The sequence below is a fragment of the Zalophus californianus genome, chromosome 3 (genome assembly GCF_009762305.2).
Source record: "Zalophus californianus isolate mZalCal1 chromosome 3, mZalCal1.pri.v2, whole genome shotgun sequence".
NCBI classification, from domain to species: domain Eukaryota; kingdom Metazoa; phylum Chordata; class Mammalia; order Carnivora; family Otariidae; genus Zalophus; species Zalophus californianus.
In genome coordinates, this window is record NC_045597.1 from 132,899,494 (window position 1) to 132,924,250 (window position 24,757).

Here is a 24,757-nt window from a genome sequence, read left to right on the forward strand (position 1 = left end):
CAGTGAGTTCTTTCCTACCGGGTGGTACTTGTGTATTACACAATAGAATGTATCTAGCATCTGCTCCTAATCTCATTTGAATCTTTATCCATCTCCGCTAAAATTCTGGGAAGAAGATTCTTCCAAGAAAGTTCTTGGATTGGAAGAAACCAGAAAACTTGGCAAGAGAATCATTCCTAAGTCATGGAACATTCTGTTTTTTAATGTTCTACCTGTGATGATCACACCAAAAGGAGCACCCACCTCCCTACATCTGTGAGAGTCACATTTTTCTTATTAAGTCTTCATTCATCTCCCTTGCTCCATTTGCCTTTCCAGGACAATGCTCCCTAATATAATACTCCTCACCCAACCTTTCAAGCCAAGACCTCTTATTTGAATAAGCTAAAGGTTGTCCCTTCTGCAAATAAGAAAGATCTTTTTTCAATGAATCTACCAAATGTTCTCACATTTCAGTCCTTAACTATTAGTTTAGCTAAGGATTTTACAGTGAAGGGGAAACAAAAGATTAGCCCAGCTTGATCTTACAATTGGGAGAATCAGGAAATGCCAAGTGAGTAACAAAGCTCCTAGTTTTGACCAAGCCTAGCTTTGCATTTATGGGAAGCATTAAGCTACTCGAATATCAAAGTCATTGTTGGTGTCATAGGGGATCTTTATACTGGAAATAAGAGAGCTGTCTGTTGACAGAGGGAAGAAGTTCAAATTACAATGGACATTTGTAAAAATGCAAAGTCATAATACCAATCCATCATTATTTAGAGAGACACACGCACTGAGAGTGACCTAAGAGAGAGGGTTATACTATGCCAGGAAGACCAGCATGCACTCTCCATAAACAGCCTTGCCCCCCTGGCCACCTTACAAGAGTGACACCAGCCATGCTCCAGGACCTGGATCCATCACAGCTTGCAGTGCTGGGGTAAGTGCTGTTCTTCATCTGATCTCATTTCAAACTTATCTCTGGCTTGGAACCTAGCACAGTGCAGTTGCAAGAAGCCCGAGACATGTCGCCTGAGACAGCCTTGAATCTGGATGTGCTCTTTGTGCTTTGGTGTCTGGAAAAGATGGAGAAAGCACCCTTGGGCAGAGATTGGGGGAAATATGAGCGACATAGAGATTTTTTTATTATTATTATTAACATATATTATTTGTTTCAAGGGTACAGGTCTGTGATTCAACAGTCTTACACAATTCATGGCGCTCACCATAGCACATACCCTCCCCAATGTCCATCACCCAGCCACCCCATCCCTCCCACCCCCCACCACTCCAGCAACCCTCAGTTTGTTTCCTGAGATTAAGAGTCTCTTATGGTTTGTCTCCCTCTCGGGTTTCATCTTGTTTCATTTTTTTCCTCTCTTCCCCTATGGTCTTCTGCCTTGTTTCTCAAACTCCACATATGAGCGAGATCATATGATAATTGTCTTTCTCTGATTGACTTATTTCATTAGCATAATAACCTCTAGTTCCATCCACATCGTTGCAAATGGCAAGATTTCATTTTTGGGTGGCTGCATAATATTCCATTGCATATATATATATCACATCTTCTTTATCCATTCATCTGTCGATGGACATCTGGGCTCTTTCCATAGTTTGGTTATTATGGACATTGCTGCTATAAACATTGGGGTGCGGGTGCCCCTTCAGATTACTACATTTGTATGTTTGGGGTAAATACCCAGTAGTGCAATTGTTGGGTCGTAAGGTAGCTCTATTTTTAACTTTTCGAGGAACCTCCCTACTGTTTTCCAGAGTGGGGGTACCAGTTTGCTTTCCCACCAACAGTGTAAGAGGGTTCCCCTTCCTCCGCATCCTCACCAAAATCTGTCATTTCCTGACTTGCTAATTTTAGCCATTCTGACTGGTGTGAGGTGGTATCTCATTGAGGTTTTGATTTGTATTTCCCTGATGCCGAGTGTTGTTGAGCACTTTTTCACACGTCTGTTGGCCATTTGGATGTCTTCTTTGCAGAAATGTCTGTTCACGACATAGAGATTTAAAAGAAAAAGGACAGCCATATGCTTAGTGTTTCGTTTTCTACAGTTTCCACAGTGTAATCTTCTGTTTTAAAAAAGAACCAGGAAATAATAGAATGGCAATTTGGTTCTGTATTTTTTGTCACCTTTGATGACCAGAAATCGAATGAAGGGAGAGTTCTAAACAAGTAGCCCTTCATAAGTTGCTTTGTTAAGGAATAGAATGAAAGGAAATTTAGCTCTGAAGATGTGAATTTGAATGTAGTCCAGATAAGACACTGCTGACAAATGATTCCGTTAACTGAACCTCTATATGGGACCATCTGATAAGGGGAGAAACGATCTAATGTTATAGCCTTTTCTTTGCTCCTTTCCCTTCTCTCCTCCATGACCACCCAGGTGCCTACGGCTCTCTCCATCTCTCAGTGACAATAACTTGTTCACAGGAAGGGTCTGATATTAATCATTTATACTTTTCTTCATGTGGATCTGAGTCAATGTATTACTTCTCTAAGAGGTTTTTCTATCTAAGCCTTACTTTGACTTGCGGAATATAAAGGGGAAGAAGTACATTTGGCATATTTTTGGCACCCTACATCCGTACCTCTGTAAACTTCAGTCTTGGTTTTTTGTTCTTTGGGGGAAAAAAAGATCCCCATTTAATTTACAGGATGAAAGCAGTGTCTAAACTCTACCTAGATGTATATAGTCATTCATTTGCTCATCCCAGCTAAACCATAATAAATTGCATTTTCAAAGAGGGAAGACAAAAGCCTGGGAAATCTGAGACATATAGCAATAAATTGACATATAGGGAAACTGAAAGTAAGCAATCTGTGGAGTTTGTACCTGGCTGTGTGCTTAAGGGGGAAGTGGTAGCCTAGGGGAAGGGGGTACATATTAGCACTGTCTCTTTCTCCTCCTCACCTGCAACCTCAGTGTTTTCCACCGTGGCCCCAGGAAATGGCAGGTCAATTGTGATAAGCTCCGAAACAGACCAGCTCTGGGCAGGGAAGGAGCATCCTCTCCCATTTTCAGTGATCTCCATTCCAGAGACTGCTTCGGTAAGATCTCCTTGTCATACCTCCAAACACAAATTAAAACTCATAAATAAGTACAGAACCTCATTGCATTAAATCGTATTCATCTCCTTGCTCATCAATGTTAAAAAAAAAAAAATGAGAGTAAAAGAATCCTCAAAGATTGGTGTTCCCTACCTACTCTCTTAGCAGGGAAGGAGTACTAAATCAGTACAGACGTGTTAACAGGAAGAGGAAAAAAAAAAAAAAACCTAGAGACTATGAACAGTAATCATAATTCAAAATTAATTGATTAAAACAACACACAGGGCAGTTTACACAACGCTTCCATGTTGCATTATTTCAACTGCTGCATTTGGTCAAGAGAGTGCACTCAGAGTTAAAGGAATGTTATTAATCCTTTTTAAGTCCCTCCTGAAAGTTGTTAAATTTAATTTACTGAAGGTACTACCAATTCCTTCGAAAACACATGACCCACAGCTGTTGGGCTTCCTTCATCCACTGAAGAGAGATTTAATCATCAGCCAGTGTCACACAAGAGTGACTCAGAGTGAGGAGGGAGTGCGAGGGCTCCTCACACATGGATGGACTCAGAGCTAGACGGAAGCCCGGGGAATCTCCACCTCCAGAGGATCGGTGCAAGTCAGGTGGCTCAATCCTTCCTTCCTCAGCACAGCGGGCAGAACCGCCCTCCATCCAGCCGGTCCCCAACAGCTTCTCCACTCCAGTTCATCTCCAGTAAGGTAACCAGTGACTGAATTCTGTCATTTATCCCTCCGTTTCTCATGTCAGTCTTCAAACTGCCTTTGATTTTCCTCACTCTTACAGAATTAATCAAGTTGTTTTTCATGCTATAAAGTAATAAGAGTAGTAATAATAATGATGATGATGATGATGTTAGAAGGCTGTGATGGACACTGAGTCCATCTTACCATAAAAGTGACCCCAGTGTCACCCGGGTCCTTCCTGGAACTCCCCCCAGGTCTCTCTTTGAATGTTCTTTGCACCCTAGAGTTACAACCAAATTTATATCTAGTTATTCTCTCTGTGCCTATTTGACACCATCTATAAATCTTACAATTAACTGGAAACTGGATGGGGAAGGGGCTCCAAAAAGAGTAGGAATCTTAGCTGAGTCTCTTACTGGAACCAAAGATGTGGCACCAGCTAACTATAGGTCTGATCTGTTTGTCTACCCGCTTTGCCAGTGTTATCAGCCATTTCTTGAGGCGAATGCACACAGGCACATTAAAGTGAGTGAGGAAAATGACTTCTAGGTCAGAAGGAATCAGGAAACTTCCTCACAGTGCACACTGGATTCCTGGATACTAAGACGACAGCAATAAACCTGCTTCAGATATTTACTCTTCATTTTATGACCCTGTGGTTGGCATTTTACCAAGGAGACATTGGGCTTTCCTCCAAGTCCAAGTCTGTTTCCACTTTGACTCCCAAAATACAATGGGTAGCTTAGTAGCTTCACTGCCGCTTAATCCTGGCAGCCCCTATTAAAGGCTTTATGATTTAAATGATGGTGTGGTGTGCTCCCTCAGTGGGTTGATGTTTAGCGGTTGCGGAAAAAGTTTAAATAAAATATATTTTTAAATTAAAAATAAACTTGTGTTGTTCAAATAGCTCTGAAATGTCCCCCTACACTACTAGCTCAAGGGTAATGATTATGCTTTATTTATCTTAGAATCCTTTGGCATATGTTAGATGCTCTAAGAATATCCTTGGCTAGATGCTGCATAAAATGAAATTTAAATGTCTTATCATTTTTGTATTGTGTTTTTGAGATTTGAAAAGTGTGTCCAATTTTTAGAACAAATCCCAATGCTTAAATACAAGAAAAAAAAATCATTCTCTCATACATTTCAAATGAGGAAAGAGGGAATTGGTCGTAAAACCCTTATACCAAGTGTTACTTTCTTAAGGTACAGACTAAAACCTCAGACCTTTCCTTCTGCTCAAAGATAATTGTGTGCAAAAGATATACACTGACGTTTTGAACACACTTTCTGCATCTACACATAACACTGTCTCCATATTCTGTTTTCTTTGTTTTTTTAAGTCGCTTTTCTTTTTTAAAGTAATCTCTATACCCAACGTGGGGCTTGAATTCATGACGCCAAGATCAAGAGTCGCGTGCTCTCTGGAACGCTTGGGTGGCTCAGTTGTTAGGCGTCTGCCTTTGGCTCAGGTCATGATCCCAGAGTCCTGGGATCGAGTCCCACATTGGGCTCCTCGCTCAGTGAGAAGCCTGCTTCTCCCTCTCCCTCTACTGCTCCCCCTGCTTGTGCTCTCTCTCTCTCTCTCTCTCTCTCTGACAAATAAATAAATAAAAATCTTAAAAAAAAAAAAAAGAGTCACGTGCTCTTCCGACTGAGCCAGCCGGGAACCCATCTAAGCTTTCTTTGAAGCCTTGTAATAACAAGCTATAATCATATACAATATATCATCTCTTAAGTAAAGCGAACATGGCTTTAACAATAATTCTTAACCTGCCAATACCGTGAGGAAGCCTAGTGGCAAAGTCATCACCCTCGGGGGAATGGGGAATAATTCATTAATTAATAATTATGGATATTATGGTGAATTATAATTTAAAAGTTTTGAGAGAAGGCAAAAGAAAATCAGAGATACTTTTATCCTTAGAACTAAAAATGCCAAATGTAAGTCCATCAGGCCTTCCCTCCATTAGGAGTGGCTGCCCTACCTCTTCTAGGAGACTTTCTGAATGAATGACTCTGCAGCGGATACATGCACTGCTCCAGGCCTCACTGGTCCCACCACACAAAGTACACTCTGGGTACCACACGCTCCCTCCGTCCAGGAGGAAGCAGAGTTCAAGGGAATGTAACTGGTGGAGGAGCTTCTTTATTCCATCGAGTGAGAGAACTTACTGTTTCCATGATGACGAAGACCACCTCAGTTGTATCATCAGCAGCGTCATAATTATTACTACTATTACTATTATTTTAATCAGACCCTCAGAGAAGCATTTGTTGCTCCATGTAAGCATATTTCATATAGGATCCCTTGGCTCTGTTGAAAAAAATTTCCTCAGATTTCTGGGTGCCCAACTTGAACACTTTTTTTCCACAGAAATGTAATTTATTCATCGTATGAATTAGTTTGTGTCATTAGGTCAAATTATTTATTTTTCTTAGAGGTGCAGCAGAAATCTGTGAGAGCTCACTTGGGTTAAAAAAACAGAACTTCCTACTTCAAGAAAAAGGTCAAAATAAAAAGGAATTCAGTATAACTTAGCTAGGTTAACAAAATTTAAATGTACTGAGGACATACATGTCCAGAATGCCATCGATATTAAGAAAGCTGTGCAAGAGAACTTCAAAAGGAAAATATTTGAGAAAGCTCCTGCTAAATGCTCTCTATTTGATGTTTTTTTTTTAAGAAACTACTTAGTTGTTGATTCAACTGGGGCTGTGATTACAAGTTGAAAGTAAATAAAAATTCTACAAATTGCTATCAATCAGTGTGATTGACTAGTTTTAGTATTGCTTTCTAAAACAAAGCCCCTCATGGAATTATGTAGAAATAAAATCAAGTCGTGTGGGAGGAAGTATTTAGAAAGAATTCTGTATTTCTTATGAAAAGTAGGGCTCACCACAACATTGAGACATTATTCTCAGTTCTTTTTGTTTGTTTGTTAACTGTCATTTATTTTTAAAGGGCAAAGGAACATGAATAAGAAGTGAAATTGAAGGATCTTAATTTTTATTTTTTGCTGGGGAAAGACACCCAGATATAGCAAGTTAAAAAAAAGCAGAAGTGAGAAAGGACGGCAATCGAGTTGCAATGAGTTTCCTCCGGCTGCAAACAGGAGCTTACACTGAAGCAGTTTGCATGGCAAATGAAAGAGACAATTCGTTCTCCTTTCTCGGTTCCTTTTGAATCTTTGTGGCATGATCAAGACTTTTGATAAAGTATGCTCATTCCTCCTACTAAGGGATAATGCATGAATTTCTTTGCAGTTCTTCCTTCTCCTTCTACGCAGTTTGGGAGTTCAGAGATCAGAATTTTAGTGCTAGTCACTCTCTGGCTAATGACTTTCTGTATGATACCTACTCTACTTAGCTCACAGAAATATTTTGACAATTAAATGAGATAAATATTCCTCGAACACTTTTCAGAAATTCTTAAAATTCTCTAAATTGGAAGCGTGAATATTATATCGCTATTATTATCCTTTTGTCTGATGATTCAGAGGACTCAAAGACTAATCCAGTTATCACCGGAACCCTGGGCTTAGAGTTGAAACCTTTGCCTTCTTCTCTTCCTTCTTTCCTTCGACAGCATTTGTTCACCTAATGCCAAGGATCACGCAGATACTGGCGGTTGTAGAGAAGTGTACGTATAGCCCCGACTCCCAGGGTTGAGTGGGAATCCAGCTGGCTGTGGAGCAGAGGAGGAAAGGAAGAACAGCCAAATCTGAGTGGCCCGGGTATCAGTCTTCAAAACAGCCCTATGATTCTATCTTGAGACAATTAGCCTGCATTTGTGAATTTGTTTCTTTCTCTATAAAATGGAGATAATTTTACTGTAAGGCTTCTTTTTTTATTTTTTATTTCATTTATTAGAGAGAGAGAGCGATTGAGAGAATGAGTGGGGGAAGGGGCAGAGAGAGAAGCAGACTCCCTGCTGAGCAGGGATCCTGATGTGAGACGCAATCCCAGGACCCTGGGATCATGACCTGAGCCTAAGGCAGTTGCTCAACCAACTGAGCCACCCAGGCGCCCCACTGTAAGGTTTAAATAAGAAAGATTTATAGGTTGTAGTAGAGGGCCGAGAATACAGCAAGCACTCAATAAACCTTAGCAGTTACTACTATGCCTTCCCGACTTGGTGAACTGGGAATCCCAAGTACCATGGTTTTTCTAGGGGCATATTCTGAATTCTATAGAATCAACTGGCAACCCACCAGAAGGGCTTCTCCAGAGGAAGATGTAGTGGCCCTAACTGAAAACTGTTAGCCAGAATTTAGGCCTCACAAATGCTGTGAGTGCTAACTTGGTAATTTCTAAATTTGGCTTTGTTCACTGCCTCCTCTCCTCCTGATGACAAAAAGGCACTTTTTAAATTTATATTTATTTCTAAAGATTTTATTTATTTGTCAAAGAGAGAGAGAGCGAGAGAGAGCACAAGCAGGGGGAGGGGCAGGCAGAGAGAGAAGCAGGCTTCCCACTGAGCAGGGAGCCTGATGCGGGCGGGACTTGATCCCAGGACCCTGGGATCATGACCTGAGCTTAACTGACTGAGCCACGCAGGCGTCCCAGAAAAGGCACTTTTTTAAAATCATAGAAACTAATGCTTATAGTAACAGCCTATGAGTAATATTTATAAGTAATAAAACTTTTCTGGTAAGGCCATAAAAAATAAATACATGAACTCTCATCAATGTGGCACTACCAAAGAACTAATGACTGAGTTTCTAGAAGAGTAGTTCTTTTTTTTTCTAAGATTTTATTTATTTATTTGAGAGAGAGAGAATGAGAGATAGAGAGCACGAGAGGGAAGAGGGTCAGAGGGAGAAGCAGACTCCCCACTGAACAGGGAGTCCGATGTGGGACTCGATCCCGGGACTCCAGGATCATGACCTGAGCCGAAGGCAGTCGCTTAACCAACTGAGCCACCCAGGCGCCCTAGAAAAGTAGTTCTGATACTTTGAAGTTCTGGACCCCCAACACAAAGAAGCTCTAAACTAGTAGTTCTCACCTGGGAGCAGTTTTGTCCCCCAGGGGACATCTGGCAATGTCTGGAGACATTTTTTGTTGTCACAACAGGGGAGGGGGTGCTCCTGGCATCTCAGGGGTAGAGGCCGGGGGTGCTGCTAAATATCCTGCAATACACAGGACAGACCCCACAACAAATACTTATTTCACCCCAAATAGCAAAAAGTACCACAGGTGAGGAACCCATGCTGAGAGATAAGCAATACATAGGGCAGGCCCCCCACAAGTGACTGTGACTGATCTCACCATAATGATAAGGTTCTTCCTGGGCAGCAGGCATTGGTCACTCTACTTTACTAGACACTCTCCAACAGAGAAGTTATTTTTTCCATTTTGCAGCTAGGAAAATGGAGGCTAAGAAAATATAAATAATTTGCTCAAAGACCTCTGATGATCAAGGAGCTGGAACTGGACCTCTACCTGCCTGATTCTGAGACCTGGGCTCCTAACCCCTGCCCTGCTGTCGTGTGTGTGTGTGTGTGTGTGTGTGTGCGCGCGCGTGTGTGTGTGTGCATGTGTGTGTGTGTGCGCGTGTGCGTGCGTGTGCGTGTGTGTGTGTGTGTGTGTGTATGGCCTCAGTCCTCCCTTCCCACATTTATTTTTACTAGTGAAGTGGCTAGTGTTTATTTTGGCTCAGGAAACCTCTGCAGGCCCAGTTCAGAGGAGGCATATGTAGAATGGCACCAGTCCTCATGCACTGTGGTTGGGGGGCGGGGGCCTGCTGATCTGGTTTCCCTTCCTCTGCCCTCAGCTTTGATGAGCCCACAGGCTCACCGCCACTGGGTCCTGAGAAGACTGTTACAGATGAGGGGCTCTGGCCTTGAGCCAAGTTGTGTGTACCCCTGCTAAGCACTTTGTTGTGAGATAAACTGGAAGACAAAGCAGATAAGCAAACAGCCCAAGCAACTAAGGTCAGTGCCACCAGTCTCTTAATTATGGGGACAAAGGAGCCATGTGGAGTTGGCCAGGCTGGCGGAATATGGTTGAGGTAGCCATAGTAGTTACAGTCATTCATTTACTTCTCAGTGGTCGATGAACCAATCGGCCATCAATCAGCTTCTGTGTACAGGTCGTATTACCAATGACTCTAACCAAGGGCTGCTGCAAGGAAACATGACAACGCATGGAATCTTGGCTAAAATAGAGGTCAAAGGTATGTATGTATTGGTTTGAGACTGACTCAATCCAGTGACCTAGAGGAATGTGAACCTTAGGAATTGAAGAACCAGTATTTTTTGGACAATAATATTTGGGGTAAGAACAGACTATATAAAACTCTAGGTCAGAGTTGGTAGCCTCCTGGATTCAGACTGTAGGCTGGGACACCAGCATCTGAAATGACTCTCAGCCCAGAGGGTTACCTAATGAAGATAACACATTTTTATTTTATTTTATTATGTTATGTTAATCACCATACATTACATCATTAGTTTTTGATGTAGTGTTCCATGATTCATTGTTTGCGTATAACACCCTGTGCTCCACGCAGAACGTGCCCTCTTTAATACCCATCACCAGGCTGACCCATCCCCCGAACCCCTCCCCTCTAGAACCCTCAGTTTGTTTCTCAGAGTCCATTGTCTCTCATGGTTCATCTCTCCCTCCAATTTCCTCCCCTTCATTTTTCCCTTCCTACTATCTTCTTTTTTTTTTTTTTAACATATAATGTATTATTTCTTTCAGAGGTACAGGTCTGTGATTACACATTTTAATGCGAGCCCCTCCTTAACAACTAAAAAGCTTCTTTCTGTTGCCTGTCACCAAGGAAAAATGAGTTTGGCTATTGAAAGAGGAAGTGAGGGGGGAAATGGAGAGCATGAGGAGAGAGGAGGGATTCTGACTGTTTTGGTTTGAGTTTTTGCTTTTCTCTAGTGGTTGTGAAGGTGAACTTACCAAAGAGTAGAAGTCCAAGATCACTAGATCTTGAAGTGCTGGAGTTCTTATTTCGTGCATGAAACCCCTCTGGATCTAATGAAGCCTTTTCTTAGAAAAAAAAAAATTGTGGGGCACCTGGGTGGCTCAGTCGTTAGGCGTCTGCCTTCAGCTGGGGTCATGATCCCAGGGTCCTGGGATCGAGCCCCGCATCGGGCTCCCTGCTCAGCGGGAAGCCTGCTTCTCCCTCTCCCACTCCCCCTGCTTGTGTTCCCTCTCTCTCTGCGTCTCTCTCTGTCAAGTAAATAAATAAAATCTAAAAAAAAAAAAAAAAAAGATGTGATTAAAAAAAACACTTTACTTTAAAATAAAATTCTTTATTTTCCCTTGCCAAATTTTTACTTTTTCATTTTGAAATAATTTCAAACTTATGGAAAAGTTGAAAGAATAATACAACCCAGAATCTCCAAATATTAACATTTACCACATTTGCATTGTCATTCTCTCTTTATATCCATATGTATGTGGGGGTTTTGTTGCTGTTGTTGTTTTATTTTTAATTGAAGTTTCGTTAGTATACAATAGTATGTTAATTTCAGGTGTACAAGGTAGTAACTTGACATTTATATACATTACAAAATGCTCACCACCTATCTCCATACAAGTTATTGCGTTATTATTGACTATGTTTCCTATGCTCTATTTTTATCCCTGGGATTTATTTATTTCATAAATGGAAGTTTGTCTCTCTTAATCCCCTTCACCTATTTCACCCATCCCCCCCAGCAACCACCTGTTTGTGGTTTGGCAAACACAGCTTCCTTATCCATTCATCTATCAATGGACACTTAAACTGCTTCCTTAATATGTTTACATGTTTAAATATTCTTACTATTTTTTTAACTTTCAGAGTAAGTTGAAGACTTGGTGCTACTTAATCTTTAAATACTTCCTAAATAAATATTTCCTAAAAGCAGGACACTATCTACATAATCATAGTAAATTATAAAAATTGAGAAATTAATATTTCTTGAGAATGCAATATTATTTATCAGATCAATAAATCTTACTCAAATTTCACTAGTTGAGCAAATAATGTTCTTTCTGGCAAAAGAAAAAAATAGTTTTCCGGTCCAGTATCACATATTGCATTGAGTTATCACATCTCTTTATTCTCCATTTATCTGGAGCAATCTTCAATCTTTCTTTTCCTTCATGACTTTGACATTTTTAAAGAGTATAGGCCATATATTGTGCAGAATTGGGGGATATGTCTTCATGCAGGATTAGCTTCCATTTATGCACGAAAGTGCTGCTGTGTCTTTCCCAGTGCAACACACCAGGAGGCACATGATGTTGGTTTGTCCCACAACTAGCAGTGTTAATTTGTATCACTTGATTAAAGTGGTATCTGTCAGATTTCTCCACTGTGGAATTATTATTGCTCTCTTTTTCATTAGTACATATCTTATGGGGAGTTTTTTTTGAGATTCTATAATTATTGTTTCTTATCAGAATTTCACCTACTAGTGTTAGCATCCATTGATCATTCTTGCCTGATGTAATTGTTACTATTACAGTTGCCAAATGGTGATTTTTCTAACTCCATCACTTCTTTTACATTTATTAGTTGGCATATTAAGTCTTCTATAAAATGAGGCAAATAATGTGCCCTAACTCAAAAGGCTGTTGGGAGAATCAAATGAGATCTATATGTAAAAGTTCAGTGTAGAATGCCTCACAAATGCGAACCATTCTTTCACTATTCTCCCCTTCTGCTTGCCCCAAGCAAAACATGATGACGTAGAAAGTTTCTACTCTCTGATCCAAGACACATTAAACCCCAAGAGCATTTGGCTTCTTCACATAACTCCATGAGATTTGGATTGCAATGAAGGCTACAGAATCCACTTAGAAAACGATTCAACATTTAGTTATTCAATTATTCAATTTATTGAGGCTAGACTTGAACAAAACACTATACTAGTTGAATTTATAAATATGAAATTTCCTTAAAATGTCTACACATGAAATTTCCCAAGAGGTAGTTACACCAACACCTCACCTTAAAATTATACACTTTTTAACATATTTATATATTTGAGAAGGGAAAATTCTACTACATGGACATTAATTTGCCACAAATCAATAACTCCTACACAAGAAAGATTTGGAAAACTGTGCCAAATTATTAAGCCATGATCATCTACAAACTTGACTGCTTTAGGAACAGGCACAGCTATAAGAAAAGGATCAACCAGTTTGCTCAAACCTACTGTATTTTAATATTTACCTTGGACTTAGTTTTATCAATGGACAGTTCTCTTACCTCTTCTTCCTTTAGCCAAAGATCTTTTGCCAGGAAGAAAGATGAAAGCAGAGCCCAAAATTTCCTTGAGCAGTGAAGAAGATATATTACATTGAGTGATTTTTTTTGTCTGAAATAATCTGTTCCTTATAAAGCAGTAGAAACAAAGTTTTATGTATGTGTGCACATGAGTGTATGTGTATAATTCTGTGTGTATGTTTATATTCCTTATTAGGGAAAGAAATACATATACAGGAAAAAAACCTGGAAGAAAATATGTACCAAAAATATTAAGAGTCAAATGTGATAATCATTACTTCGTTCTTTAATTTTTTCTGTATTTTCCAAATTATTTTTACCATGAGCATAAGTTACTTTTACAAGCAGAAAAAAAATGAACAATTTTTTTAATGGTTCAAATGAAAAACCAGGAAATACCTGTAAAAAAAAAAAAGCCCAAAGTTTATAAAATTGCTTGGCCTTGAAAGTACTTTGAACATAGTGTTCATGAACAGTCATGATTCCAGAAGCATCCGTGAGGTCTGAACTTCAACTCCAGGGCTTATCCATTGTCCTCTATGAAGCACTCAAGGCCCCTCTTGATTCTAAGGGTGAATCTAGATGAAGGGCAGAGATATGTGTGAACATAGAGCAAAGCAAGGAAACTTTCTGAGTCAAAAGGGAAAGAAGTAAGATCTTTCCCACAGGTGATGTTCTCTGCAAACAAAGCAAAGCACCTTTTGCTTCCAAAGTCAGAGAGAGCCACAGACCCAGAGCTGTTCCGATGTGGGGTGGGACCTAATGATCTCCTTCCTTTGGGTTGCCTATGACCGAGCTAGGAGGCTGAGCCGCTGTGATGGTCAGACCTGAGGCAAGCAGTCAAATGCCCTCTGGTTCTTGTTCACTTCCTACTATGGGATAGCTTGCTCTTCCCAGGCGATCGGTACCCACGATAAAATGATAGTATTGGCTGTCTTTGTAAATGATACTGTAATATATGGGATTTTATATCCCAAAATAGTCTGAAATCTCACCCTGTGATACTTTTGATATTACACTTCCAAATTAGTATCACACTTGTTTTCAATAATACAATAGCTTGATTCATTCACAACTGTTATTTTGCAGCCAAACATTGTATAATAATTAGTATAACTTTTAAGATGGCATATGCATTTAAATGGCCAAGACTATAAAGTTAATAGGGGCACCTGGGTGGCTAGGTTGGTTAAGCATCTGGCTCAGGTCTTGATCTCAAGGTCATGAGATCAAGCCCACTTAAAAAAAAAAAGAACTATAAAATTAATATAGTATTCTTTCTTTAACATTTGTTTTTAATCCAAAACAACTGTGGTATTTCTAAATTGGTATAGTCAGCCTACATGAAATAATTTTTTTTGTTGTTTAGAAAAAGATAAAAAGGTAATACATGCTTAGGGAAAATGCAAGTGGTAGTCTTCTGAGGAAAGGAGAAAGGAAACCCTCTACCTGTTTGATTTTAGGCCGTAGGCCACCTCTAGCCTGGACTAATTAGTTTTCCAGGTCATTCTGCTGCACTTATGGTCAACGCCTCATGATTTTCCAGAAAGAATTTGCTTTCCTTTGTTCTATGTCATGTGTTTCTTTTTCTCACAGAAAGCTAGTGTCCAAAGAGAATAGAATGTGAGGCTTCTTGATTCTCTGTGGGATGCTGTGCCTTCGGCCATCATCCCTCAGTCGCTTCCCATTCATCCCACCCTTTCTCCACGAACTCCCTGGTGGATGCGCCCTTGCATACTCTCTGCATGGAGCTGGGATGGTCTCAGAGTTGGGCTGAAGGATGACAATAGCCCACTGAAAATAAGAAAATGGAAACCAACTTGGAAATATTTTCATAGTGGCAACTACTTTGCCTGACAGTATAAAAATAATGAAGAATCTAATCAATCAATTGGAATTGAACATTTTCTAATAGATTTGCCTATTCTACTCTTGAATTTCATGAAGTAGCAAGAGATAAGACTTTACCGTGACAGTCTATGTTTCAGATAGATGAATTCATACATGAGATTACTGTCACGTCAACCCAATGACTTGTGTCAGCTTTGCCATGGCACCTCTCTCCTGTTTACTTTCTCTGGCTATGGTTTGGTTAGTTTTTGCTTTATTTTAGAGGAATGGTTTATCACTTAAATGGCTATCTTCCTAGCCAAATAATAGTTATTTTTTTAACTATTTATTCATTTGAATGCATTAAAATATCTGAAGTTCATCAATGTTGGGTTATAGCACCTTGACGGTACTAATTTAAATTTTCTTTCTAATTTTGAACTCTCAGGTCACCATCTTCTTTTATTGTTCAAGAGAGGAGAGTCCCTATCATATACAGGGGGGAAAAATGTTCTTTTGGGTGTTAGCCCTCCTAATCCTTTGTGGTTTTCTATGGAATTATAAAAGACAACTAAAGATTGCAGACATCACTGATAAATACATTTTCATAACTGGGTGTGACACGGGCTTTGGAAATTTGGCAGCCAGAACTTTTGATAAAAAAGGATTTCATGTAATTGCTGCCTGTCTGACTGAATCAGAATCAATAGCTTTAAAAGCAGAAACCTCAGAAAGACTTCACACCGTGCTTCTGGATGTAACTGACCCAGAGAATGTCAAGAGGACGGCCCAGTGGGTGAAAAATCAAGTTGGGGAAAAAGGTGAGTGATGTGGGGGTGGGAAGAATGGAGGGGGTGTTGTGAAGTAGCTACAGCTGAATAAAATGTGTTTGGATCTTAAATGGCCTTTCAAGAAAATGTCTCCTAAATACCAGCTATGGTACTGGAGAATATTGGAAAAATCTTAGTTAGGATAGAGCCCTCAGTAGTTTCAAGTGGCAAGCTCGCTGTTTGCCTGAGAGACACTGCCCACATTATCCTCAGTCATAAGTCCCAGTGAGTGAATTTAGAACTGAGTTGGAGGTATTGACTTTTCCTGCCCTTCTCTCATGAAATTCTACTTTAGCCACCGTCACAGCAAAGGAACTTAGGGATAAAAGCTACAGGAAATCATGCAAGCAATCCCCAAATTGACATGTGGATACCTGGGACCCACTTCTCAATACAAAATCATTCCAGAACTCACATATTTTCTATGGAAAAGGTAGAAAATAGCCTGAGAATCTGAGTAAAGTTATCTTGGATCATCGTGGTAGAGTAGTAAGCCATTGGACCTCATTCTTCCTCCAGCTTCTGCTAAGATGACAGCATTCCAAACTAGAGGATTTTTATTGGTTTGAATGAAGTTTGAAATATTATCACTAAAGAAGACATTAGAGTCCAAAAAAGAAAAAAACAAATGTATGTAATTTTTCTCTAGCACATCTTCATCATATAGTTGAGACTCCGAACCTCAAAAGCAATGGTTTAATAATGCTCCAGACAATTTTTAATGCTTGAATTCCAAACAATTTTAACAATATTAAATGTTTTCCATCATAAAATAAAACAATTGATGACTACCAAAAATAGATGTGAAGTAGATTGATATTGCTTTTTGTAAAAAGCAGTTTATAAATAAATAATCTCTGGCTTTGCGATCTAGCTAGTGGGAAAAATAGAGCAATTTACTCTGCATCTGAGATGAAAAAGCAAAAGGCTCATTCAGACAATGTCAGTATTTTACATTCAGAACCAGAAATAGAGTTACTGTGAGATTGGCTTCCAGTAACAGAGCTTCAACTATTTCAATTTAGCCTCCTACCCTCTCGGAGAGTAGTTACTTCCCAAAACTGTAAAGCATTTCAAAGCAGGAATGTGGTTAGAAGGAGGAAAGTGCAGTTGTGTAAAGCAGGGGCTGTATTTCCATCGAGGATGCCCATATAAGTGCCATCTTCTATCACACCTCCTTTCTTTCTGCTCTGTTCTAGGTCTCTGGGGTCTGATCAACAATGCCGGCATTCTGGGCGTGCTGGCTCCCACCGACTGGCTGACAGTGGAGGACTACAGAGAACCTATTGAAGTGAACTTGTTTGGACTCATCAGTGTGACTCTAAATTTGCTTCCCTTGGTTAAAAAAGCTCGAGGAAGGATTATCAATGTCTCCAGCATTGGAGGTCGCCTTGCATTTAGTGGAGGGGGCTATACTCCATCCAAATATGCAGTAGAAGGCTTCAATGACAGCTTAAGGTAAAGCAAACATTGACATATTAGGAAATAATAGCTGCTAAAATTTACTGAATGTTCATTATGTATTAGACACTCTATTTAGTGCTTTAAATTATTCCCAATTTGTAGGCAATACCACTGAAACAAAGAGATTAAGTAACGCGCCCAAGGTCACCCAGCTGGTAAGTGGTAGAAGTGAGATTTGAACCTAAGTCTATCCAAGTCTTTTTTTTACTTTTTGCATTAATGCACAATGCTGACAGTGATGGTGAATTTATATTCAACAGGTCAGTTTGTTAAATAGTTAGGGACTCATATAGAAACCCTAAATCAGGGTAGATCTCTCCATTGGTGTAACGGTCAACCGTCAGTAGAAAATTATCTGGTAAAGCAAATGTAATTATCACAAAATAATGACTCAGCTACACAGCTCTTTTTCCCCTTTTGCTGCAAGTTCTGGACCCAAATTTCCATACATTTCAGACACTACAGCTAAATGGATGATAACCTTCCCATTCCCGCCCCCGCACCAAGGACAAGGAAGACAGTTTTCCTCTGATGCTTCCACTTCCAAAAAAACTTAGAGCAGGAATTTACTAATCAGAGGTGAAGATTTTGCTCCCACAAGAAAGCACTGACCACAACTTTTTGCTGTGTTATCAGAGAACCACAGAGCCCAAAAACAAAGGACATATTTAGTAAACAAAGGCCCCAACTCAGTGCCCCCAGGCATGGATTTCTCTGGATGTATACCATTTGAGATTCACTGGCCTTCCTGAATCTGTAGGTTTCTGTCTTTTGCCAAATTAGATGAGTTTTCAGCTATTGTTTCTTCAAACATTTTTTCTGCAATCCATTCTTTCTCTTCTCTTTCTGAGACTCTATAACACAAGTGTTAGGCCTTTGGTTTTGTCCCACAGATCCCTAAGGTTCTGTTCACTTTCTCATTTTTCTCTCTGCTATACAGATTAGATAATTTCTAATGATCTACCTTCAAATTCACTAACTTTCCTCCATCACTGTGCTATTGAGTCCAACCAATAAATATTTTATTTTGGTTATTGTATTTTTCAAGTGTAAAATTCTCATTTGGTTCTTTGTCTTTTCTTTTTTCTGGGAAGCATTCTAACTTTCCATTCACTTCAAGAGTATTTTCCTTTGTATTTGGAGCATTTTTACAATAGCTGCATTAAAGCCTTTGATAATTGCAACATCTGTGCCCCTTTGGCATTAGCATTTGCCATTGTCTTTCCCTATGTGAGTTGAGATTTTCCAGTTCTTTTTATGCTGAACATTTGGAATGTGCCAGTTCTTTTTATGCTAAAGATTTGGAATGACTTGAGACTATGGGTCTTATTTAAGTCCTATGGAAAAGGTTGATATTTTTGTTTTATTTTATTTTTTAAAAAGATGTTATTTATTTATCTGAGAGAGAGAAAGAGCAATGGGATGGGAGGGAGGGGCACAGGGAAGGGCTGAGCAGGGAGCCCAATATGGGGCTCAATCCCAGGACCCTGAGATCATGGCCTGAGCTGAAGGCAGATGCTTAACTGACTGAGCCCCATATTTTTTTGTTTTAGCAGACAATGGATGAGGTTGTGTTCAGGTCACAGCTGCTAAACCATCATTTTGTACTTCAAGATTTCAGTGTTTGTTTGATTTTTAAAGACTTTGCTGTGCTATTCAGATCTGTTCTGCAGATGTACTACACAGTAGCCAGTCTGGGATATGGATGATGGTTGTCCCAGAGTTTGCTTCTCTAAGTCAGATCCACACATGCACATGTGCAGTGCATAAACAATGTTATGGGGTCACTTTCCTGAGCTCCCCTCTCTGTGATCTTTCCAGTTCTCTCTTGTTTCCTGAGACTGCCATCCAGCCGGAAGTTACCCCATTCTGCCAACTACTTCCCACATGTGTGCTGGATATGGAGCCACATGATGGGAGGAAAGAGAGAGACAGGGTTTCTTCCCACTCTCTTGGAGACTAATAATAACCACTTTTAAAAAGGGATTCCAGGGTGCCTGGGTGGCTCAGTTGGTTAAGCGACTGCCTTCGGCTCAGGTCATGATCCTGGGGTCCCGGAATCAAGTCCCGCATCGGGCTCCCTGCTCAGCAGGGAGTCTGCTTCTCCCTCTGACCTTCCTCCATCTCATGCTCTCTCTCTACCATTCTCTCTCTCAATAAATAAATAAAAATCTTTAAAAAAAAAAAAAAGGGAGGGATGCCTGGGTGGCTCAGTAGGTTAAGTGTCTGCTTTCAGCTCAGGTCATGATCCCGGGGTGCTGGGATCGAGTCCCACATGGGGCTCCTTGCTCAGCAGGGAGCCTGCTTCTCCCTCTGCCTGCCTCCACTCCTCCTGCTTGTGTTCTCTCTCTCTGTCAAATAAATAAATAAAATCTTTAAAAAAAAAAAAAAAAAAAAAGGGATTCCAACTGAAGGGCTTGTATATTTGCAATGCAGCTATACCATGCCTGAAATTACCCAATAAAAAATGGTTTGGTTTGGTTTGGTTTTTCTCTAAGTCGTGGAAGTGGTATTAGAAATGGTACTCTGCATGCAGGCCACATTCTAGTGGTGGCTCCAGAATTTCTATATATAGGAGGGTTTAGGGACAATGGTCGAACTGGGAGAAGGCTGGGGCTCTTTAAAGCTGTATTTGCCCAGCATGCATACTGGTTTCATACTGGTTTGACTTACCTGGTAAACTTAGTTGGGTGACTTAAAGCCATTTGTCCCTAGATTATATGTTATTTCATTAGTAGGTGTGGAGACAAATCTTCCCAATTACTTTCTAAAACCCAAAGGAGCTCAGAAGATAGGTGAGTAAAGTAAATTAAGTTAGAAAATAACTTTTTAATAATCTTAATGCAAGCAACATACTTTTCAAAATCTTCCAAGATCAAGCTAATTTGCATTTTTAGTAAAGTACACTGCAAACTAAACACTAGGCATGTTGCTAGAAAGCAGAACCTAAGATAAATTACATTTTAAGTTCATTGGTAGAGTTCTTTAAAAGTCATATGGTAAAGGCTTGTATAAAATGAGTAATTACTTCCTTATAGATCCTTGGTGGAAATATACATTAAATTTTGGAAATAATTATTCATATAATGGTTTGCAATTCTTTGTTTTGCTTTTAAGGGGGGGGGGCGCGGAATCATGATTCCCCTAAAACCTTGTTGCCCGGTAAATCAGTAGACCTCTGGTTTTCTGAGGCCACATAATGAAAGAGCTCACTGAGCAGCATAGGGAGCAGGTGAGCCACATCAGAGATTGTCACACTGTGTCCCTCAGCCTGTCCTTACTTGTGCCCCAATGTCCTCACATTCCTAAAATGGAGGCAAACTTGTCCATCCAGGCCAATCACTACTCCATCTCCCCATAAGGTATTTTGCATACTGAGGAGAAACCTGTACTTAACCTGATTGTCTGTTAATTTAATGAGAGAGTATATGGCTTAGTGGGGAGCACTAGACTAGGAGTGGGTCTACCCAGATCCCTTTCCCATTCTGCCACTAAACCAGCCTTCACCACCCTGAACTTTCCTCACTGCAAACTCAGAGTGTAGAACAAGATACTGCTTCCCAACCCACCCGATTCTGTGATCCCATGAAAAAATTCATTAGAAAATAATCACCCAAATAGCAAACATTCTCCAAACAAACCTGGATTAAACATCATCAATGTATTCTTTTCACAGACGGGACATGAAAGCTTTTGGTGTGCATGTTTCATGTATTGAACCAGGATTATTCAAAACAGGATTATCAGATCCAATAAAAGCCACTGAAAAAAAACTCGCCATTTGGAAACATCTATCTCCAGATATCAAACAACAGTACGGAGAAGGTTACATTGAAAAATGTAAGTCTCTAGGTGGACCCAGGGTTCCTCTGGGGTTCATTGTCATAGGCAACATGAAGGAGACTCAAATATAAATGAAAAAATAAGGTTTTCATAATAATATACCAATAGGGAGATTAAATATGGATCAGAGATCCCTATTAATTCCAGTGCCATCTCTTACTTCAAACATTTACTGAGCATTTACCAAGTGCCAAGTTCTATACTAAGCACCTTATGAATTCTTATCATTTACTCCTCAAAAGAACCATTGGGTAGTGAACAGAGGCTTGGAAAGGTGAATGTTCTACCCACAGAGGTACAACTCCTCCTGGTTGTGCCGGGACTGGACCCCAAGTCTTCACCTCTACACAAGCCTCCTCTTTTTGGAATATCAAGACTCAGACTCTGACCCTTAACCAGCTTACAGTCTAGTTGAGGAGAAAAAGTAACCAAGTGAGATTGTAAAACAACGAGATTGTGCAGCATGCAAGAAAATTGATCCTGTACTCCTTAGAAAGAACCGAACAGCCCAGAAGGGGTGCTAGACGGTATAGTCTCTAATTGCCCAAGGAATTCAGCACTGGATGAAAGCATTGCTGGTCACGTGGCCTTTATGAGACAGGTCAGGTTTGAGTAAGGCCTAAAGGCCAGGAAGGAATTATTTGGGTGGAAACTTTCCAGAGCAGGAATGCACGGGGGGCGGAGACAGAAGGCAAAGCCGCGTAAGTCAGATTGAGTCAGGGATGGAGAAATAATAGAGTATGATGACTAACATTTAGTGAACATTTACTATGTACTCGTCACCATTCTAAGGGCTTTACGTGGACTGTCTCATTTAAAATGCCCAAATAAACCCTATGAAGCAGATATTAGCTGGATTATCTAGAAACAGAAGCACAGAGAAGCAACTTGCCCAGTGCCTCACAGTTAGTAAGTGGAAGCGGGGGCTTTGAACCCAGACCATCTGACTTGGCCATCTGTTCTCGGCCCCACGCTCTAAAGGGAAGGAGGCCTGAAGGAGCTGATGGAATTTCCTGTACCAGGCCCCGCCTCCACCTCAAACTTCCTGGTCCTGTTTAAAGCTTCGTCGGGATTCCTCAAACACATACTGAACTCCGGCTTTAAGCCAAACAGGGCCCCACCTAACTTTGTGTCACTGTAACCTTGAAACGCTGATCCTGCCTTTTCATCGGTGGGTTTGGTGAGAGAGCCAACTGTGGCAAGGTTCAAGGCTGGGAGTTTTCGAGCTGGAGCCAAGAGCCAAGTCAGGTCCACCTGGGGAGGTTTTTAGGATGACGGAAGCCCCCAGCCACCCCACCCCACTGCACATGCGCACCTGCGTGCACGTATCAACGAGAACGTCTGGTTTCACAAACCTCCCAGTGCTATCATGTCACTCTATGCTGAGAACTACTGCTGTTAAATACACTTGTATCTGAGCACCTGGGAGGCTCAGTCGTTAAGCGTCTGCCTTTGGCTCAGGTCATGGTCCCAGGGTCCGGGGATCGAGCCCCACGTCAGGCTCTCCGCTCAGCGGGAAGCCTGCTTCTCCCTCTCCCACTCCCCCTGCTTGTGTTCCCTCTCTTGCTGTCTCTCTCTTTGTGTCAAATAAATAAATAAGATCTTTTATAAATAAACGCTCTGGTTTCTCACTCATTACCAACTGAAGATTTTTTTTTAACTTTTTTAAAAGATTTATTTATTTGAGACAGCGAAAATGAGAGAGAGTACATGAGGGGGGAGAGGGTCAGAGGGAGAGGCAGGCTCCTCACTGAGCAGGGAGCCCAATGCAAGACTCGATCCTGGGACTCCAGGATCATGACCTGAGCCAAATGCAGTTGCTTAACCAACTAAGCCACCTAGGCGCCCCGCCAATTCTGAAGATTCTAAGTAGGTTCAGAAATAGGGGCGCCTAGGAGGCTCAGTCGGCTAAGCCTCTGCCTTTGACTCAAGCCATGATCCCAGAGTCCTGAGATGGAGCCCCACACTGGGCTCCGCGCTTAGCGGGGAGCCTGCTTCTCCCTCTCTTCCCTGCTTGTGCTCTCTCTCTATCTCGCAAATAAACGCAACCTTTTTAAAAAAAAAATCCCTCATTTAAAAGAGCTTTCTCTGTTTGATATTGACATTGATACTTTCTAAATTCCTATGAATAGGTCATCAATTTCCACCTCAAAATTATTTTTGACTTGGCCCCTGGCTCAGGTGTCCCCTCTAAGAGGTACCAAAAGTCTTTAAGCCCAATTTTGCACTGTTTTTTTTTATTAGTTTTCTAAACAAGGACTTGAACATCAGCCAGACTCATAGTTCCAAAGAAGACCATGAATTTAAGCTCACCTTTCTTCATTTCCCAGGCTATAGTTATAAAAATTTAAAATAGCCACTAAGACTTGTTAGGTAATCTCAGTTAAGTTCTTTGAACAACTTGTGGCTATTGGGGCCTGAAGTTGAAAAGGAGATTTTAAATCATAGATTTTCTCTTGAGAAGACACAACTCAGGTATGTTTTAAGAGCACTGTAGGAATGCTCTGAGCCATTACCAATCTTCTGATAAAATACCTGCCTCTTTAAAACTATCCTAGCTCATTACTCAAGCATTTCATCTGCCTGATCACCAGGATATGTTTAGCTTTCTGAGTCAAGACTTTTGGGGATGATTCCCTCTTTATTCACCGAATTATAGAGGCACATGGTATGTAGGTGCACATGCATACACATGCACATGCATACAACACATCCGTGTTTCCTATACATATAGTATTCCCTCAAAACAAATTTGGAATCAAACCCGTAACTTCTTGGGTTGAGGGGGGGGCTCGTATACTTTATAAAATATCTTTCTTTCCCTCATTGTTTTAAAGTAGTGCTTCTCAAAGTCTGGTCCCTGGACCAGCACCATCAGCATCACTTGGAGACTTGATAGAAATGCAAATTATTCAGTCCCATTTCACACCCACTGAGTCAGAAGCTGGGGGTGGGACCCAGCAATTGGATTTTAACAAGCCCTCTAGGAGATTCTGCTGTCCACTCAACTTTGAGAGCCAGTGGTCTAACGAAAGCACTGCTGCATCCTTTTCTGAGGAATAGATAGAAACCCACCACAAGGGGCCTCAATTTATAACAGTGAATTCAAAATAAATTTTCACACACACATCCTCCCCTTTACACCCTGCCCTCACACACTCCTTTTCTCCTTCTTCCAAAGAGTTAAGTGTACTTTTTTCTCTTTCTACAGGTCTAGACAAGCTGAAAGGCACGAATTCCTTTGTGAACGTGGACCTCTCCCTGGTGGTGGAGTGCATGGACCACGCGCTCACAAGTCTCTTCCCTAAGACCCATTATGCTGCTGGAAGGGATGCCAAGACCTTCTGGATACCTCTGTCTCACATGCCAGCAGTTTTGCAAGACTTTTTATTGTTGAAACAGAAAATAGAGCTGGCTAATCCCAAGGCAGTGTGACTCAGCTGACAACAAATGCCTGCCCCTAGGCTATGAGATTGGCTGCTTTCAAGGACACATCTCCTTGGTCTCATTCCTCACCTAATCCAAACTGGCCTCATTTAGACCGTGCTTCTTTTGATAAATGAGGGGGTCCCACCCACACTGGGAATGTCCCAGGGTCCCTTTTTAGGACTTCTTTGAAAAGAAGGGGAGCGATGACCTATCCCATAGAAGGGCTCAAAATTTAGGTTTTGCGGGGCACGTGGGTGGCTCAGATGGTTGAGCGTCTGCCTTCGGCTCAGGTCATGATCCCAGGGTCCTGAGATGGAGTCCCGCATCGGGCTCCCTGCTGGGCGGGGAGCCTGCTTCTCCCTCTGCC

At 40.9% G+C, this 24,757-nt stretch overlaps 1 protein-coding gene across 4 annotated transcripts; it reads left to right on the top strand.

Annotated features, from left to right (window-relative positions):
• The first annotated feature begins 798 nt into the window (after nucleotides 1-798).
• On the top strand, nucleotides 799-24,757 carry DHRS9 (dehydrogenase/reductase 9). 4 transcript variants are annotated; one of them, XM_027590148.2, is made up of 7 exons: nucleotides 3,691-3,765; nucleotides 7,340-7,393; nucleotides 9,527-9,686; nucleotides 15,273-15,645; nucleotides 16,854-17,112; nucleotides 20,795-20,958; nucleotides 24,173-24,757. In XM_027590148.2, exons 4-7 carry the CDS (start codon nucleotides 15,333-15,335, stop codon nucleotides 24,394-24,396), a joined length of 960 nt encoding a protein of 319 aa, XP_027445949.1. In that variant the 5' UTR covers nucleotides 3,691-3,765; nucleotides 7,340-7,393; nucleotides 9,527-9,686; nucleotides 15,273-15,332; the 3' UTR covers nucleotides 24,397-24,757. The 4 variants fall into 4 exon arrangements, with proteins under 4 accessions (XP_027445947.1, XP_027445948.1, XP_027445951.1 ...); XM_027590146.2 differs by lacking the exons at nucleotides 7,340-7,393; nucleotides 9,527-9,686 and adding an exon at nucleotides 799-922 and having other exon boundaries at nucleotides 3,467-3,765; XM_027590147.2 differs by lacking the exon at nucleotides 7,340-7,393 and having other exon boundaries at nucleotides 3,633-3,765.